This window comes from Rhamphochromis longiceps, linkage group LG14 (genome assembly GCF_057381845.1).
Source record: "Rhamphochromis longiceps isolate RC_006_pf linkage group LG14, R_longiceps_female_GT1.1, whole genome shotgun sequence".
In the NCBI taxonomy this organism is placed as follows: Eukaryota; Metazoa; Chordata; class Actinopteri; order Cichliformes; family Cichlidae; genus Rhamphochromis; species Rhamphochromis longiceps.
Window position 1 is genome coordinate 13099124 of NC_140570.1, and position 18085 is coordinate 13117208.

The 18085-nt window shown below is 41.3% G+C and overlaps 1 protein-coding gene across 2 annotated transcripts in view; it reads right to left on the bottom strand.

Moving 5' to 3' along the window:
* clpb (ClpB family mitochondrial disaggregase) overlaps positions 1–18085 on the bottom strand; it is a 47436-nt gene that overhangs the window by 4325 nt on the left and 25026 nt on the right. Inside the window, exons 8-16 of one of the 2 annotated variants that reach the window (XM_085379795.1) lie at positions 13930–14007; positions 8515–8570; positions 8342–8386; positions 7332–7493; positions 7080–7236; positions 6744–6817; positions 5557–5676; positions 4317–4421; positions 3715–4107 (exon numbers count right to left, since the gene is read on the bottom strand). In XM_085379795.1, the coding sequence (XP_085235921.1) occupies positions 3910–4107; positions 4317–4421; positions 5557–5676; positions 6744–6817; positions 7080–7236; positions 7332–7493; positions 8342–8386; positions 8515–8570; positions 13930–14007 (995 nt within the window). In that variant the 3' untranslated portion in view covers positions 3715–3909. Of the gene's footprint in view, positions 1–3714; positions 4108–4316; positions 4422–5556; positions 5677–6743; positions 6818–7079; positions 7237–7331; positions 7494–8341; positions 8387–8514; positions 8571–13929; positions 14008–18085 lie in introns of those variants that run through there. The other variant, XM_085379794.1, reaches the window with a different exon arrangement.

The window sequence follows — 18085 nt, forward strand, 5'->3', positions numbered from 1 at the left end:
GGTATGTAATGCCTAGCCTAAGAGATTTGACGTAGTTTTTAAAAGCTAGACTGTACTACAGAGGACACTTGTTTATCAAGTTTAAAGGAGCTGTCCTAAAGAACACCTAAGTTACGTACTGTATCAGAGAGGGAGGTAGCAAAGGGCCCAAATATATTGGCTAATTGTCCCCGAGGGATGTTGTCCCCGAGGGATGTGGCTATCAAAGACAATAATTTCCGTTTTCTTTTCATTTAGAAAAAGGGAGTTACTCGATAAAAAGCTTTTGACCTCCCTCATACAATCAAGAAAGCAGTGTAGTGAAGATGGGGTACCGTCAGTCAGACAAAAATAGATTTGAATATCATCAGCATAAAAATGAAAAGAAATGTTATATTTGTCAAATATAGAGCCCAAGGGTAGCATGTACAATGAGAACAACATAGGGCCAAGAACAGACCCCTGGGGCACACCACAACGAAAAGGGGTAACAGAGGAAGAGTAGCTCCCATCGTCACAGAAAAGGACGTTCCCTTTAATGCCTACTAAATATTCTAGTCTTGTTAGCAGAATGCTGTGGTCCACCAGATCAAAGACTGAAGACAACTGTAGTTCCGAGTTGAGTGACTCTATAGCTCTCAGCAAATTGTTTGGAGATATGTCAGCTCCAGTGTTAGCATTAGCTTGCACTGCGACATTGTTAGCTTTTCCCACCAAGTTTTTATCTTGTATTTTAGGCATATTTGCGTTTTGTCAGCCTCCTGTGATTCCTTCCCCACTCAATCGTGTGTTTAACTCTAGAAAAATCAATGAACGAGATTTTAGTGGGTAAAGTTTTTTTTACCTGGCATGTGTCTTGTTACGCCGTCACACCGGACTGAAGCCACGTTTCTATTTGCAGTCATACAATATCTCAAAAATATTTTAGCTTTCAGTGTTCTGAAAAGCTAAAAGAAATATATGTGGAAGTGGAAGTCACCTGTACACTGAAAAAAGGTAAATCAATAATGTAGCAATGTTAAATCTCGTGATACCGCACATGATTTTGTTTCTTGCACTCTGGATCGTGGCTTGAGGATGGCAGCCATCTCCGCTCACCGGTACTTTTATTGGTCTGTCTTAATTTCTGAATGAATATTGTCCAAATCTCAGTCAAATTTAGTTTAATGTCTAGAGTGTCACTATGTAATGTTAACGTTAAATAAGTGCCGTTAGCTTATTTGCTCTCTTGTCAAAGAATTGGCGCTTTTTCATTTTAATTTGTTTTTGGTGCAAGCCCTAATGTCACATTTAACTTACCTCCAAGGCGCTCCTAACATATTTTGATTTTCTGTGTGAATTGGTTTGCCAACTGACTGCTCAGTTACATTATGTGTTAACTGCACCTGCACCGTGGTGTTAGTGAGATTTTGGAGATTGAACAGCCTCAGCTAATGTCTTTGGAGGCATTAAGGTAGCTTACCCCCCCCCCCACCTCCTTGTTTTGTATTTATTTATTTATTTATTTATTTGCTGCAGATTGAGAGACAAACTTTATTCCGCATTTCATCTGGAGTCAGCTGATGGATCGTGGGTTCAAGTTGTGGTGAGAACAGGAGGTTGTGTTTTCTCTTAAGGTTTCTGTAACTTAATTATAATACAGATTTTATTTTAATCATTTGGCACATACACACACTGGCCAGCTACCTTATTTATACATATGTGAAATCCAAAATCTGCCATACGTTTAACTTGAACCTACATATATTGTCAGAAAGATGATTACTGGACTTGCGTTAATGCACACTTGAAAAAAAATGAGGTTGTAACTTGTATGTTGTTGGATTGCAAACATCTTAGGATCTTTTAAATCCCACAAGAGCAGGAAACACAGGTCTTATTCACCAAAAGATTACCGACCAACCACGCACAGTGCCTGTTGTTATTTTTAAAATAATTTTATGTTGTTTTAGATAAAATGCAGTGTTCAAGCACATCACAACCATGCCTTTGCAGTCAAGGTTTCTGGCACAGCTTGACTTCATCTCTGAAAGTCTGCTGAGAGTGTTTGCCAAGCAACTGGGAGAGCAGGCCCAAAAGCTAAAGGATATGACTGCCATGATGACAGTAAAAACTTTTAAATTGTTTAACTACAAAGTGTATATGCATCACATTAGCTCGGTAAAAGATTTATATGCTGCATCCATTGCAAAGGTCAACTTTTACCTGTGAGTACTGATCCTACTGAAAGGACCCCATAATTTACATCATGCAATTACTGTCCCAGCGTGAGAAATCGATCGTTTTTGTATGTTTTGGAAACTGTATGACTAAACTATAACTATATAAGTCCATTTCATAATGGTCATGTCAAACAGGTAGTTTTAATGGTGTTTTGTAGATGCTGGTGTTGCATGTTAACTGGTTCAAAAAGTCAGGTTTTTTGGTCTTTGATCATTTTCTTCTGTGCTACTGAAGATTTTGAGTTCACATATCTATGTTTTCTTTGTTATAATACTTAAGGATGACATTGATGTTCGAAGGGAGTCCCTCATCAATGTACTCTGCCTCTGTCTGAATGACAATCCTGATGTCTTGGTGCAGGAGTTCATGGTGAGTGTTGCATGAGTAGATTGTGGCTTTGCAACTGAACACAGTGCATTCAGTTAACCATATGATCCTCATTGGACCAGTTAGGCCCAGTAGTCCTCTTTAATAATTTGGTGAAGTGATTCCAGTACTGACATTGAAACACAAGGTTAAACTTGTTACACAAGGGGTCCAAACACTACTTTTTTTTTCTCCATAGCACCTATTACGAAAGCGGAAAAACCGTCCATTTTGATGCCTCTGCCACAAAGTGAAAAAATAATAATGATAATTAAAATCATCCAGGAACGGAAAAAAAAACCTTCAAGAAAAATGAGGAGAACTGTGGGCACGGTCATCTCATTGGAGGGCCACATTAGTGTTCAAGTAGTATAAAACCCCCACAAATATTTCTGAAAATGCAGTGTTTTGTATTTTTAAATTTCAAATATTGTATAAAAAGACAAAACTGCAAATGTGAACGCAATTTTTTTTCTTCTCACTCTTAACTGAAGCCTTTCATTGAACTATCAAATAAACAAATTGGTACTCTCTTTCTGGCCACACCCGTGGCAGCACTTCTGCTATTATTTTGTTAAATACAAACAAAATAAAAATGCTGACATAAGTGTACACATTAGTTTTTAACTGCCAGTGAAAATTGTTTTCTTTGCAGTTTACTCTCTCACTGAACTAACAGTCAATCGGTAAACATGTTTGTGCTCTCTGCTCATATTGCCTTCATATTAAGTACGTTTTTGCTTTTAAAGAACTTATTTTAACATTGCACTCAACAACAAACAAATCCTCCCTAACAAAAGTAACTTCAAGGACCAAACTGCATTATATTTTTTCATGTCAATATACGGGCTGCAAGTAGGGGTGATGTGGGCCACAAGTGGTCCCTGGGCCACGAGTTTGATACTCCTGCTTTACCTGCAGTGAAAGTAGACATTTTGTTTTGAAAGGTTACTAGTGGATACTGGCAACTTGGAAGAGAACAATACAATCTGTTATAAGGCCTCCATTGGAAAATTGTGTATTTCATACTAGAATATAATACCAACATGTAGTATTTGGTTAAAGTTATTGAATAGTGTTTGAATAAAGTGAGAAAATTGTGGAGGATTAAAATATTCCAAGAGCTCAAATTACTTCATCAAAACATTTCAACGTTTCAATCACATTTTATCAACACACATTGCACAGGTTTATTGAATACGAATAACTAGTGTTAATTTAACTCTGTTTAAGTTGCTGCCATAGCAAAACATCTGTGTGCATCTAATGTCCACTACTGAAAGAAGTAAATCCAACACGTTCTTTTGTTCAGTGTATGCTCGCATTTTTAATCCTTTGTTGTTAGTGTTCAGGGCTGAGTGGTGATCGGATGTCCAGCGTTCTCGATGAGCTGTCCTCTCCAACCACTTCGAGGCGCAGGCTGGGCGTGCTGTGCTCTTTCTGGCCTTCTGATTGGACAGACAGACGCAGCGTGCAGCCTTTGGGCAGCAGCTCCTGCTCGTACGCTGCGGCTAACTGGTTAACGACTCTCCTCTCAACCTGATGGATCAGTGACAGAGTCAGAGGTCAGGTGGAGATCAGGTTTATAAGTCAGGCTTTTTAAAAATCTTTATATGCTACATGTGCAGGATTTTTCCTGCATAAAGGAATCCCGTTGTGATTTTGTTCTATAAGGAGGCCTGAAATATGACAAACCACTTCAAGGGTTACTCCTAAAAACCAGTGTGTATGTTACAGTGCCTGCACACCTCATGCTTGATGGAACGAGCTCCATAATGCATGTTGTAGCCGCCTGCTAACAGGTCCAGTACTGGGCGATCCCACTGAAGAGTGATATCATGCCGCTGTTTAGCCTGACAAGAGAAAGAGAGAGTGGAAGTAATGTTACAATAGGGCCGAGGGTGAGACCTGCAGAATATCAGGAAAACACAAATCTGTCAGAGAGGACGAAGAACAGAGTCAAAATGGGTGGAAAGAGAGAGCGAGCGAGAGACACAGCAGCAGAGAGGAGACTGTGTCAAGCAGCATGTCTGCTGATGCTAATCAACAGGCCCTTAATACATTTTAATCAAACGTGGGTCAATAGTAGTGATCAGAGCAGCTCATTTAGCTTCAGATGTTAACACTTCAATCAGTAAATATGACGCCATGTTTTTCTATCGATATGTAGCGAGGCAATAATAATAAAAGCTCTAAACATTTAATTTGTCTAATATAAATGAGCGACAAACAAAAGCCTTGTGGGATTATTCAGTAATAATGAGATTTCTGCTGTTTGCATCGCTTCAAGATGCAGACTGAGACAAGTCATTACCAGACATGCACACTTTCAAAAACTGAAGACCCAAATATCAGACCCACAAGAGCTACAACACCACTCAAAACAGAGAAACTGAAATGAGTCGGGGTCCCTATCAGTTGCCTGCAGGGCCCATGTTTGCTGTCAGGACACCAGCTGTAATATTAATAATTAAATATTGATGAAGGCTCCACATGTTAAACACTGTAATCACATTACAGGGAGTAACAGTGGCACACAGTATTGATCCGTGTGTGTTTCTGCACAGCTCAGCAGCGGCTGACGAAGTGGGTGAGGCCTCGCAGGTCCCCACAGGAGGACACCCGTGTTAGAAATGTGGTGCTGTGAAGACGGGCGTCCAGAGGAGACTCAACCTCTGCTCCTCTCAGATCCACACACAGCTGATCGGCCCACTTGTTGTTAAAGTGGGCATCCAAACAGCAATATGGAAGCTGGAACAAATATGTGCATTCCTCTGGCGCACTTAAACAACCCATCAGTGCTGCCAGCAAACTCTGTTAATATCAGTTAAAATAGAAAGCATGAAAGGACTCGCGAGGCAGGATTTTTAAAGCTGTGTAATGTTTCCTGCATTAAGACTCAGCAGGACTTGATCTTGCATAATTTCTTTATTTATAACCGCAGAAGCAGAGAGACTAAAAATGACTGTAAAGATTGTGCTCTCGTACCTTTTTGGCCCAGAAGTTGAGCTCTTTGCTGACCAGCTGTAGCAGCTCTGAGTGACAGAATGGCAGGAAGTAGACGATTTCATTGATACGGCCCAGGAACTCGTCCCTCCGGAAATGAGCCTACAGAGGAACAAAAGACCCATGAGCGTCTCAGAGCCAGGCATGTCTGCAGCTACACCAAACAAGATGGTTTTTATGTACTGTAATTGTCGGGCTATAAGCCGCTACTTTTTGCACCAGCTTTGAACCCTGCGGCTTTTAGTCAGGTGCGGCTTTTCTATGGATTTTCCATGATTTTTGTCATATCGTAAGACGATTTGTTTTGTTTGTTCTGCTGTTGTACGGCACTACGTTGCCTGGCGGAAGGATCGGGGTTCAAGAGTGGTATGTTAGTCACATGTCAGTCCGCCAGGCAACGTAGTGCCGTACGAAGTAGCGCGAAAAACAAACTTCAAAGTAGCACTACGCGTTCAGCGGGAGGCGTGGATGACGAGCGGCGATAAACTTGCGAAAAGCAAGTTATGCCCAACTCCACTGGTGGATTCTGACAGCGTGGAAAAGTGCGAAAACATCCACGATCACCAACGGATTTTGAAGGGCTGGACTGCTGCATGATGGAGAGGAGGACACCGCCACGGCCCTTCTGAGGGTGTTCGACTCTGACACTGACAACGAGGATTTCTTTGGTTTTGAAAGTGACAACGAAGGAGAGAAGCGGAGAGTGGATGACGAAGCCATCCTGAGCCTGTTCGTTTCCGACATTGGAGAAGAGGACTTTGGTGGTTTTAGAGCGCAGGAAGAAGAGAAAGATGGTGAATGACTGACTTTTCTTCTTGTTAAAGCCGTGTCACTGCACCTGAGCCTAAAAGGTAGTCCGAATCTATTTTTCTGGTGTGCTGTAGGTTACTGTTATGTACTACATGTGCAAATATGTACCCATAACTTGTTTTTCAAAATATTAATAAAAGGGGTGTGTCTCCAAACAGCCATCTCTTTCCTGACAATTCCCTTTGTGCATATTCTCTTACATATGATGAGTCAACATTGAAACACCTGCGGCTTTTAGTCAGGTGCGGCTAATGTATGTACAAAACAGGATTTTCCCCTGATTTTAGCTTGTGCGGCTAATATTCAGGTGCGCTTTGTAGTCCGGGAAATACGGTATTTGTGTGCATCATGTGTTTTACCTTCAGGATTGGTCGAATCACAGATTCTTTAAACTGTCTGGAGATTTTAATGTCATCACTTTTCTGTACATCCTCTGGAGGAAAAGGAGGAGATGAGCAATAATGTCATTTCTGGTTTTTAATCATCTGAAAGCTGTTATCACAGTGCTACAATGTTCCTTTATTTTGCAAGAATGAGAAAATTAACTGCAACATGACAAAGTTAATTTGTAGATAATTTAATTTCTGTGTTCGTTTAACACAACATCAGATGGAAATGTATAATCACATTGTACAGTGTCATCAGTGTGAAGACATTAGCCAGGCTGCATGTACGCGTTAGGGCGTTTCTCTCACCGAGGTTATCGGCCAGCTTCCTGCGGCTGACCCGCTCGGCTTCCTGGCGGAGCTGCAATGCATGCTGGGCTATCTCGTCACTTGCGACGTTCGACGTCATGATGAAGATGGCGTCTTTGCATTCGATTGTCTTTCCTTTACCGTCTGTAAGACGACCCTGAAAGAAGAACACCACCAATCAAACAAAGTTTCAGTTTATTTCTGTTTTATCAAAGAGACACACACGATGGACGTAAGAAGCTGTGTGCTCGCCTCATCAAAGAGCTGCAGCATGATGGTGAGGACATCGGGGTGGGCCTTATCCACTTCATCAAACAAGACAACAGCGTTAGGACACGCCCTCAACAGCTTGGTCAGCTGACCGCCTTCTTCATGTCCCACATATCCCGGTGGAGAGCCAATGAACTTTGCCACCTGAGCGCGGACAGAGAAAAGATGCACAATAAGTCTAAATAACACAACAAGCTGATTCGTTTTATCAGGATCACACTAAATAAGTATGCTCAGCCACCCTCTGCAACAGAGAATTCAATATTTCCACACGCTTCACACCATGATCCTGTTTGCTGCATCGGGAACGTTTTCAGTGCATCCAAAAGAGGTTTTCTGAAGCACTTCAGTAACCAATTTTGTTGAACATTATTTCAAATGACAGGAAAATGTATAGACTTACCTCAAATGAGGTAAAGCAGAGCTGCTGCCTTTAATATAAGAGGGCCTTTCATGGTAGAGTCCATGTCAGCCCCCAAGCTCCGATCCTAGCCATGAAAATCTCAAACATTTTACCCATTACAAATTATCCGAAGATGTTCATAATAATCTTTGCAGCTGTAATCACCAGCCTGCTGTGTTCAGTGTTTCACTTATGCATCTGACGCAGCTTTTCTGAATATCAAAAGACCTTCGATTTCTAGCATCTATAAAGCTCCTCATTGCCACAAACTATGCAGAGAAAGTCCAAACACTGTGGTGACTGTGACAACACGACACTGTAAAACAATGCAACTCTGAAAAACTGATTAAATGTATTCATCACAAAAAGTTTCACAAAGAGAAGAACAAAAAAACCCCCAACATCATTAATTTTGGTTTATGAATCTATTACGATTACATAAACAGAATTAATCCAATGCATCACTGCCATGCATCTGCAGCAGGAAGATGCTGCTAGCAGCTGCTCTCATCGGAAATAAATGAACTTGTGTGGCGCGGCTTATTCAGTGCATACTTTGTGTTTTCGCGTGTGTGTAACGAGGCCTTACCTCGTGCTTTTCCTGAAACTCCGACATGTCCATGCGGATGAAACCCTGCAATCACAGGACGGGTTAACCTCCAAAAGAAGCACTACTGCATACACTGTAATCAAACTCATTCCACCAAATTAAGACTCTTGACATGCGTTTTGTATCTATACGCACGCTGCTACGTCACATACCTTTTTAATGTCCTTGTGCATGTAACGAGCCACCTGTTTAGCCAACTCCGTCTTTCCTGTGAGACACATCATTGAACCCGTCACACACAACAAATGCATCATTTAATTGGTCATTAGGCAACAGGAACAGTCCCTCCCCCTCACCATTTAATTACTTTGTTCTCAATAAATAAAAAAAAATACAGTCTCCGCCTTTACATCAGCATGCAGAGATTTCAGGAATTCAGGAAAACAAGCTTACTCATTTCAGACAGAAAGACAATCTCTCTCCTTCGCTAAGTGCTGGCCTAAATCCCAGTGCCTCCCTCCACAAAGCTTTCAATCATCTCCAGCTCTCCAGAAGCACACATTATGCTTGCCAGTAAAATATTCTGCATATAAATGCTCATATGTGATATTGATGTCTTGTGTTTGCTATGCATATGGGTATGATGATTGTGTGTGTGAACGAGGCTGTGTGTGTCTGTGTGTTTGTCTTGTTGCTGTGTTTAATATTGATGTCTCATGGCCACTGTTTGTCGCTGAAGGGAACAGAGAATATGAACACCGTCTCTCCCTCATCTATCTCTCTGCCCTGTCATTTCACCATCTCCCTCTTTTTAGCCATCTATCTGGCCCTTAATATCTCCCCTCTCTTCCTACTGCCTTCACTCCAACACACAAACACTTCCAAATCTTGCTGATGATTAAGGACATTTAACCACTTATTCAGTAGATGTCCTCCTCAGGTTTTCTGCTTTAACACAAAAACTGTTATTAGCAGAACCAGTTTTTGATACTTTGGCCCGCTCAAACACTACACTCTGCATCACAGGTTTGCTTTAATATTTATCCTCTAGGATATTTCAAGACGTTCATGGATAGAGGAGCAGTGGGGTGAATCTGCTGCAGCAGAAATGTCCAGACAGTCAGTCTCAGTTCAACCCACCATCCCCAGTGAATACCGTTAACTGACACGACTCGCTATTGTTGATTTGATCACTCACTCACTCACACACACACACACACACACACACACACACACACACACACACACACACACACACACACACACACACACACACACTTCAATGGGTTACAGTAAACAAAGGACTGGAAATTTGATGGGACTTTATTATGCAGATATAAAAATGTCCTGGCATCCCAGTGCTAATGAAACTTTAACATGCAAAGACAGGTACTAACTGATAAAGACTGTGGTACTGGTACAGTTGGTGGAGTCTATTACTTCGCATGAATATTTACATTACTACCAAATCTGCTCACCATCCCTCTTCAGGAGCTCAAAGTTGCCATCCACATATCAAAACTGCCCAACTCAAAATTAGTTTGTTAGCTAAACAGTGCCAAACAGTGTTCCCATCTTCAGTCTAACGTTTCTTCCTCTTCATCAGGGGGATTCAGTTTTCCCTAACCAATCACACACAGCCTGATGACACCGTCAGTCCCACCCATGCACTAATTTGCCAGCTGTAGCGCTCATCAAGCTGATTGTGTTTTAAACTGTCAAACTGCTGTTTCCTGTCACATTTCCAAACAAATCAGTCAGTTTCATGACAACAGCCCACGATATGATAAACTGCAGACTGGAGCAGCCAGAGGATCAAGCCACCAAACGTCCAGTTAGTAGATGACCTGCTTTACCTCTTGAGCAACAGCCACCCCAATACTGGACAACCTGCACATTACAATAGAGGAGCTGCTGGTCCATAGAAGCCCACACCTTGAAGCTCCTGGTGCACTGTTCTTGTGCTGATGTTAATGGAGCTCTGTCGTTACCGAGTCAGCAGAGTGTCGGTGACTTTTAAGCATTCTGAAACTCTGCTCTGTAACTTTATGTTCTCTGACACTTCATGGCTGAGTTGCTGTGGTTCCTAAACACTTCCACTCTGCAGTAAAATCACTTAAAGCTCAAGTGGCATCCTTTTACAGGACTACACTGGAATTCAGTGAGCTCTTTCATGTTTGTAAAGGCAGCCTTCATGGCTAGGTGTGTGATTTTATAAACCTTAGGCAATGCGACAGTGAGCGCCAGAATTCAAAGATTGAGAAGTATGTCTCAATTAGGGGTGGGCGATATAAACGATATATGACAGAAACGATATAAATTTGGCCAATGATAGAGCGATATAGTCAAAATCTCTATCGCGATAGCGCATGTTGATGATGTCATCAAGCTGCACCTGTTTTGGTCAAAAGCATCGCAGCGGCTACAACCATCATCATCTGCAAATTATGCCGGGCGACAGTCATAGCAAAGAGATGAAGCACTTTTTAAATATGGGGTAAGCCAAAAACTGCGCTTCCTCCACTTCCGTAACATTGATTCATTAATGTTGAATTCTCTCGCAGCTGTTCTGTTCCCATGTTGTTGCAGTATATTAATAACTACCTTGTATTGTGGATGAATAATCTCAGTTGTTCTCCTGACTGAGTGGAAAAAAAGTTGGCGTTCATCCTCCAGCTTCACTGTGCTAATGTTATGCTAACATAGCTGTGTCGCTAGCAATCACGTAGCACAACATTATATACCAGGTAGTCCAACTTCACTGCTGTTTAGTTTCCTGTCTTCATTTATGTTGGAAGTGGTAGCAGAGCTGTATGTTTTAATCTCTCAGTCAGAACATGGTGTGTCATGTTTAGGTGGACACTAGCAAGCTAACTTCCTGTTAACTTCTAACTACGTTAAATTTAATAACTTCTGTTTTCATGGATGCCTGGTTGTTAAACTTAATTGCTACACCTAGTAAAGCAGCAACGCTGATGATTTTATTAAAGATGAAAGAATTTAGACTGTTTTTAACTCTCATTGTTCGTTTGACTTTGGGACCTGAAGTTGACGGAGTTTTAAACCAGATTACTCCGCGACGCTCCTCACTACGGCAGCCGTAATGCTCTGACAATCCATCAAAACATTTTTTAACAGATTTCTGCACGCCCAAATCGGTTCAGGTCAGTAAGCACAACCAGAATTCATACATAAGGCTAGGGCTGGGCCATATTATACCGTTCACGGTAATACCGGTATAATGTTAGACAATGATAGGAAAATGAAATATCGCGATAGAATATAAGTAAAACGCGCATGCGCAGTGCCTTTGTTTTCATACGCACATGGCCGATTGTTGAGTGAAACAGATGAACCAGAATTGGTTTGTAAAAATGGTACAACTTCAGTGATGTGGAACTGGTTTGGTGTTTGTCCGTCAGATACACGACAAAGCACTTTTTTTTTGCAGAACATGCAAGCGGCCGTCGTTATTGTCGTATTTGTCGGACTAAGATGCTCTTAAATCTGGGAGTAATCTGGGTCCTAAACCCCCCTCTTCAGGTCAAACGAACGCTGCACTGAGAGTTAAAAACTGTCTAAATTCTTTCATCTTTAATAAAACGATCAGCATTGCTGCTTTACCAGCTGTAACTATGAAGTTTAACTTCCAGGCATCCATGAAAACAAAATGTATTACATTTAACGGAGTTAGAAGTTAGCAGCAAGCTAGCGGAAGTTAGCTCGCTAGTTTCGCTAGTTACCTAAGCATGATATAGCATGTTCTGACTGAGAGATTTCTGAAAAAAATCAAACGTACAGCTCTGCTATCACTTCCAACATAAATGAAGACAGGAAACTAAACAGCAGTGACGTTTGTAGGGTTACTGAAGTTGGGCTAGCTGGTATATAAGGATGTGCTACGTGATCGCTAGCGACACAGCTATCTTAGCATAACATAAACAGTGAAGCTGGAGGACGAACACTAACACTTTTCCACTTATAAAAGTTAACGTGAAGGTTCTTCATGGTTAGAGACAAATGCAATCGCATGGCAGGATGCTGTAAACGGACCAAACTTCAGTCAGGAGAACAACTGAGATAATCCATCCACAATACGAGGTTAGTCATTAATATACTGCAACAACATGGGAACAGAGCAGCTGCCAGAGAATTCAACATTAATGAATCAATGGTACAGAAGTGGAGGAAGCAAGAAGAATGAGTTTAATAAAGTTTGATTTATCTGACTGCTTTGTTTCGCTTAATGTGCCTTATAATCAATCCCGTGCACCTCATGGTCCGAAAAATGCGTACTGCACACTGCAGTTTAATGTTGCAAAGCACCTCTTTTTAACTTCAGTGGATATTATACATGGTTATGCTCAGGATATGTCAGCCCATTTCTACTGGAAATGCCTTTTGGTTAAACTTTCAGCAAGGAATTTGCATTTGCACTGTTAAATTTTTATAAAGCTTTAATGTACATAAAAACCAGCTTCTTGTTTAAGTGAAAATAAATGGAAGGTTGTCTTTTTGCGCTAGTAATGTTGTGGAGTTGTATTTTGTCTCGCATCAATTATATCGTCAGTTATATCGTTATTGCAAATTTTCAAATATATATCGTAATAAATATTTTTGGCCATATCGCCCTGCTCTACATAAGGCACACTCAATTTTTGAGAAAATTAAAGGATTTTAAGTGTGCCTTATAGTGTGGAAAATACGTTATACAGAAGAAAATAATATATCGCGATATATATCGTTACCGCACGTGCTTCAAATTATATCGCGATATGGATTTTAGGCCATATCGCCCAGCCCTAGTCTCAATACTCTTGTCCATATAATGTTACTGTATTCATTGTCTTAGTTCAGCATGTTAACATGCAATCATCATTTTATACAAGGCACAGCTGAAACTTAAGTTTTTTGAGGTTTTTTTTTGGGGGGGGGGGGGGGGGATTTGGCAAATAAACCCAGCACTCTGAACAGCTGGTGACACGGGAGGAAAAGTCATGGGATCAGTAAAGGGAGAAAGATTCATCCTCTGGGAAACATGACTGTCTGTACAGTTTCACAGAAATCCATCCAGCAACTTGAGATATTTGAGCCTGGACTAACAAACCTACAGACCCACCAATCCTTACATCCTTAACGTGGCTTAAAACCTGAACAGGACAACCTTTAGGTGACAAACTAGCTCTGTTGAGCAACTTTCAACAAGAGTTTCTGACTGACTGAGATATTTGTTAATCAATGATTGCTTTCTCTTTATTCCTTTATATTAAACCTGTTGTACAGGACATTTTAAACATTTACCATCAGATGAATCCTCCTGAGCATCATTCTTGACACACTGATGACAAACACATTTACTGCATACAAGCTAGCTCTGATCTGTGTTTACAGTTTACAAAGTGACGAGTGCTTCCGCAGTTCACTGTACTCTGTTTCGTTTCAGCGTAATTAAATTAAACTGCTGAATTAATTTGTTTGAGTACACTCTACATGTGTCAACAAACTTAACGTATTCAAGCAGTCTGTTTATTTTGGCTGCTGCTTCGAGGAGGCTGAAGAGTTTTTCTTTCACACGCTTTGAGAACTGAAGCGTTGGGTTGGGTGTGACAGAAGAGACAGTGAATTACCGATTCCCGATGAGCCCAGGAAGAGGAATACGAGGGGATGTTCTTCATCGTACCAGCCGTTCTCCTTTCTCCTGATGGCTACAGAGCACAGAGACAAGGAGAGAAACAAAGGGAGCCCATTATTTCAGTTATTTGCATTTGTTGACTTTGCTTTTGTGCCAAGTTTAAGCCATCTGAACCAAGCTGCCCCGGGGACGACGGGCATCCCAGAAACTATGATAAAAGTGTGAGAGAGCAGGGATGAGGAAAGGGTCAGAGACGGTTGGTGGAGGAAAAAAAAGAAAAAGAAATAAAAAGAGGAAGAAGAGAGAAAACAGAGCAAGAGAGCAAGATGAGAGACCTCCAGAAAACTACCCACGATGCCTCTCCTCCCCCCTCAGTCAGTGGGGCCATTAGCCAGCGGTAATTGTGTTAGCCTCTCTGGCGCGGCCATGGTGAAATCAGTTTAGCATAGATCGCAGCCTCTCACACACACACGGACGCACAGGCCTGCTTAAAGAGGAGTGCCTACCCATCCCTGCCATCACCCCAGCAACCACACTAGCACACATACACAAAGACAAGATGATGAGGTGGATTCGAGGGGAGTAAAGAGTGTATTTGGCCGTGGTTTCAGCCACTCAACGAAGAAGCAGACACTAGCACAAACTCATCCAAATCAGAACCTGTTGAGAGAGTCAACAGGACCAAAGCCGGTGGATCGATGGTTAGCACTACTCCTGCCCCGAGGAAAAAGGTCCCGGTTCGGTTCCCCCTGAGCAGCTGAGGCTTTTCGTTTTTTGTTTGGTTCTGAGTGTTTTTGTGGCATTTGGTTTAGATGTTAGGTCACTTACAATGCAGACTAACTGGAAATACTTTTTTTTTTAGAGCAGCTTCGCAGTGTGTTGGCCCTTTGAAGCACCTTTTTAAAAAAGTGGGTACAAAAGATACACAGGTCCTGATATATCACAAATATGACCTCAAGTTCTCTCAGTAGAGTTTTGGCCAGAAGAAATTCTGCAGTTATCTTTATAATGTGGCAGGAGGCCAGTTTATCCTCTGAAAGAAAGGATGTAAATATAATGAAAACAAAATCACATTAAGATGGTAGAGTGCAACGTATGTGATGCTACTTTGGTCAAGTGTGAAATTTGAAACTACAGGTTTTTGTGTTGTAGCACATACGGCGCTGTGCAAACATTTTGAGACCGCCTTCATTTCTTTATATTTTGCTTCCTAGTGTTCTCGAGCAACAGTTCTACAGTTTTTCAAATTTCTTCAGATATCGGCTGTTATTTCACAGATTTCCATTTCTGTCCTTGTACCTGACCATGTTCAGAGGAATGTCTTTTGGTTTTGGTAGTAAGTCAAAACCCAAGACCCTGCCTACTCAGTCATAGCAACAATTCTGACAATTATTATTATTTTCTTTTACTGTAACTCATCTGCAATATGCTTAGAAATCAGCTGAGGCTAGAAATCATGGGAGCAGTGGCATCACTTCCAATACAAACTGACTTCTTTGTGCACACTGAAGAGTCGTCCCCTGCTGGCCATAAGAAAGAATGCAAGTTTAACACACTTCCTTTCAGACCTATGTCCGTTGTTTTTATACACCCTCTATGGCATAGGTGTCAAACTCTGGCCCGCAGCCCAATTACATTTGACCCTTGAAGCCATACCAAATTACTATTAGAGCTGGCCTATTGGTATTATACAGCTAATATATATATTGTTTAGTATTAAGCTTTGCTTGTTCCATATTCAGTTTTTCAGCAAAACTTGTTTGAGTCCATAAGAAGAGATTCATTCTTAAATCTGGAGGAAGATTTTTTTTCCAGTTTTGAATTTTGGCCCACTGTGTATTTGAGTGTGACACCCCTGCTCTATGGTAAAATCCCACAAAGTCCCAGCATAAAAGTGTGAGCAATGCAGTTCAAGACACTCATCTTAATCAGCTGCAAGACAAAAACACAGACCAAATGTTTAGGTTTCGTGTTTTTCGTGTCCTCCTACACCAGGATAACAACTCCCCTCCTGCTCAGCTGTTGTAATCTCTTGCAGCTGAGAAAATATACAACAGATATGACATGTGAGTGTTAAAGTAGCAACTAATAGCTAATAATCATAAAAAGCAGATTCTTGGCAGGAGAGGAGGAGGAGGAGGGGCCAAATGAGGGAGGCAGAGAGAGATGCTACACAGGGAAGCAGAGGGAGGAACTCAGATAAGGAGAGGAAAGAGGAGTAAAGATGTAGAAGACGATACAGAGGGGTTAAGAGAGGAGTGATGGAGATAAGGAGATAGAGAATGAGGGAGAGAAACAAACAAGTGTGTCAGAGATGGACACAGAGATGAACAGTGACAAGAGGGGCTCCAAAGCTCCGTCTGCTTTATCAATGGCTGTGTGAATGACAGCGTAACCTTCTGTGTGGTTGTGCGTGTTTTAGCTGATTGAGACCGACTCTGACAGAAGGGCACATTGACATTTCTCAAAGGACCCTGACAACAACAAGGAAAGGAAGGAGACACAAAACAAATGAAAGCTCTCTCACTCAGTCTCTCTCTCTCACATGCATACACACACACACTCTCAGCGCAGTGTGTATTGGGCAGGTCTGGTTGGCTCTAACATGATTACAGAGGGATGATTCTCTTCAATAACTCTTAGCCCTGAGAGCTAAACCTGGATCAATCTAACCTCCTTCCTGTGTGTGTGTGTGTGTGTGTGTGTGTGTGCGCGCGTATTTCTAGTTTGTGTCTTGCTGCAGGCCAGCTGTTCGTCATGAGGAGTTCAGGTGAAAACAGACGTTTTGAAGACATCGCATCGAGAAAAAAAAAAAAAAAAAAAAAAGGGAAAGAAAACCACGTCTCGGTTTTTCTTCAATTTTTGAGCTGCAAAATTTTGCAAAAAAATAATCAGTTCATCTATCAAACTGCCAAACTTTTCTTCCCCTTTTACTACTGAAATGTTACAGTGCAACAAGATAACTTGAGCTGAAACAAAAAGAAGAGGATGAGCAGATAGGAAAAAACAAAAACAATAAACAGATAAATATGTTCCAGTTTCTTTTTTGTGTGTTTCACATAATTACATCATAGAGTCGGAAGTTTAAAGTTATCTTTGTCATTTTTTCTTTAGTTATAATATTTTTAAAATGGAAACGATATACAAAGGTTTCTGGCTGGAACAGTTGGGAACGTTGCAATCACTTCTACGAAGCAAGTCCAACGCACCCGGGATATCCTCCCATTATCAGGCTTCACTTACTCAGGCGAAGCAGTCACACGGTGGTTATCAACTCAATAAGGTAACCCAGCCTATCCCAGTCTCACGACAAACACTTGAAACACCACTATTAGCAGTGTATGACTAACCAGAAACATGGAGTTGTGCTCTGGCAGCAGATTTTTACAAAAAGGGAGATAAAACTAATATGTGAGAAATATAAGAAGACTAAGAGCAGCACAGCTGCTACAGACAGACCAGCAGAATGAGCGTGTAACAGGAAAAGTACTGCACAGTGGTTTAGTACTAAAAGTGCTGTACGAATGTGTGTGTGTTGATCTTTAAGCAAGACTGGACAAGATTTACTATATCAATAAAGTTTAGCCCATTTGAAGCTTGTTGAAACTGTTGATCACTAATCATGAGCATAACTCGTTCCAGTGCAGGTTAGGTTTGCATCATAGGTTACCATGGTGATGTACTACAGTAATACAGAAAACCCTGGGTTAATCCTAAAATTGCCTTCTGATTAATCATGAAAGTTCTACATTTTTAACCAGTAATTGCGCATTAAAATGTTGGATATGGCGTGTATTTGCAGACACATAGCCTGGTCACTCTTTATCTCTACATCCTTCTCCCATTTATCTTCTTATCTGCAGTGCATCTCTCTTTCCTGAGTCATCTCCTCATCTCTAAATATCTACTTCCCTCCTCCTGGCAAGAGTTTGACTGATTTCTGCTCGGCTCACCTTTACAAACTGTAGCTGCACACGAGGTTGTGTGTGCTCTAGTAGGTTCTGTATCTGTATCTGCCTCTGAGTGTTTTTTTCCCTGTGTGTGTGGTTGTGTGATATATATTCACTACAATACACAGATCAATCACTACACAGATCAATAAGCTGTTCCTATTTCTCTGTGGTGATGTCTTGTACGGCTTTCGTGATAAC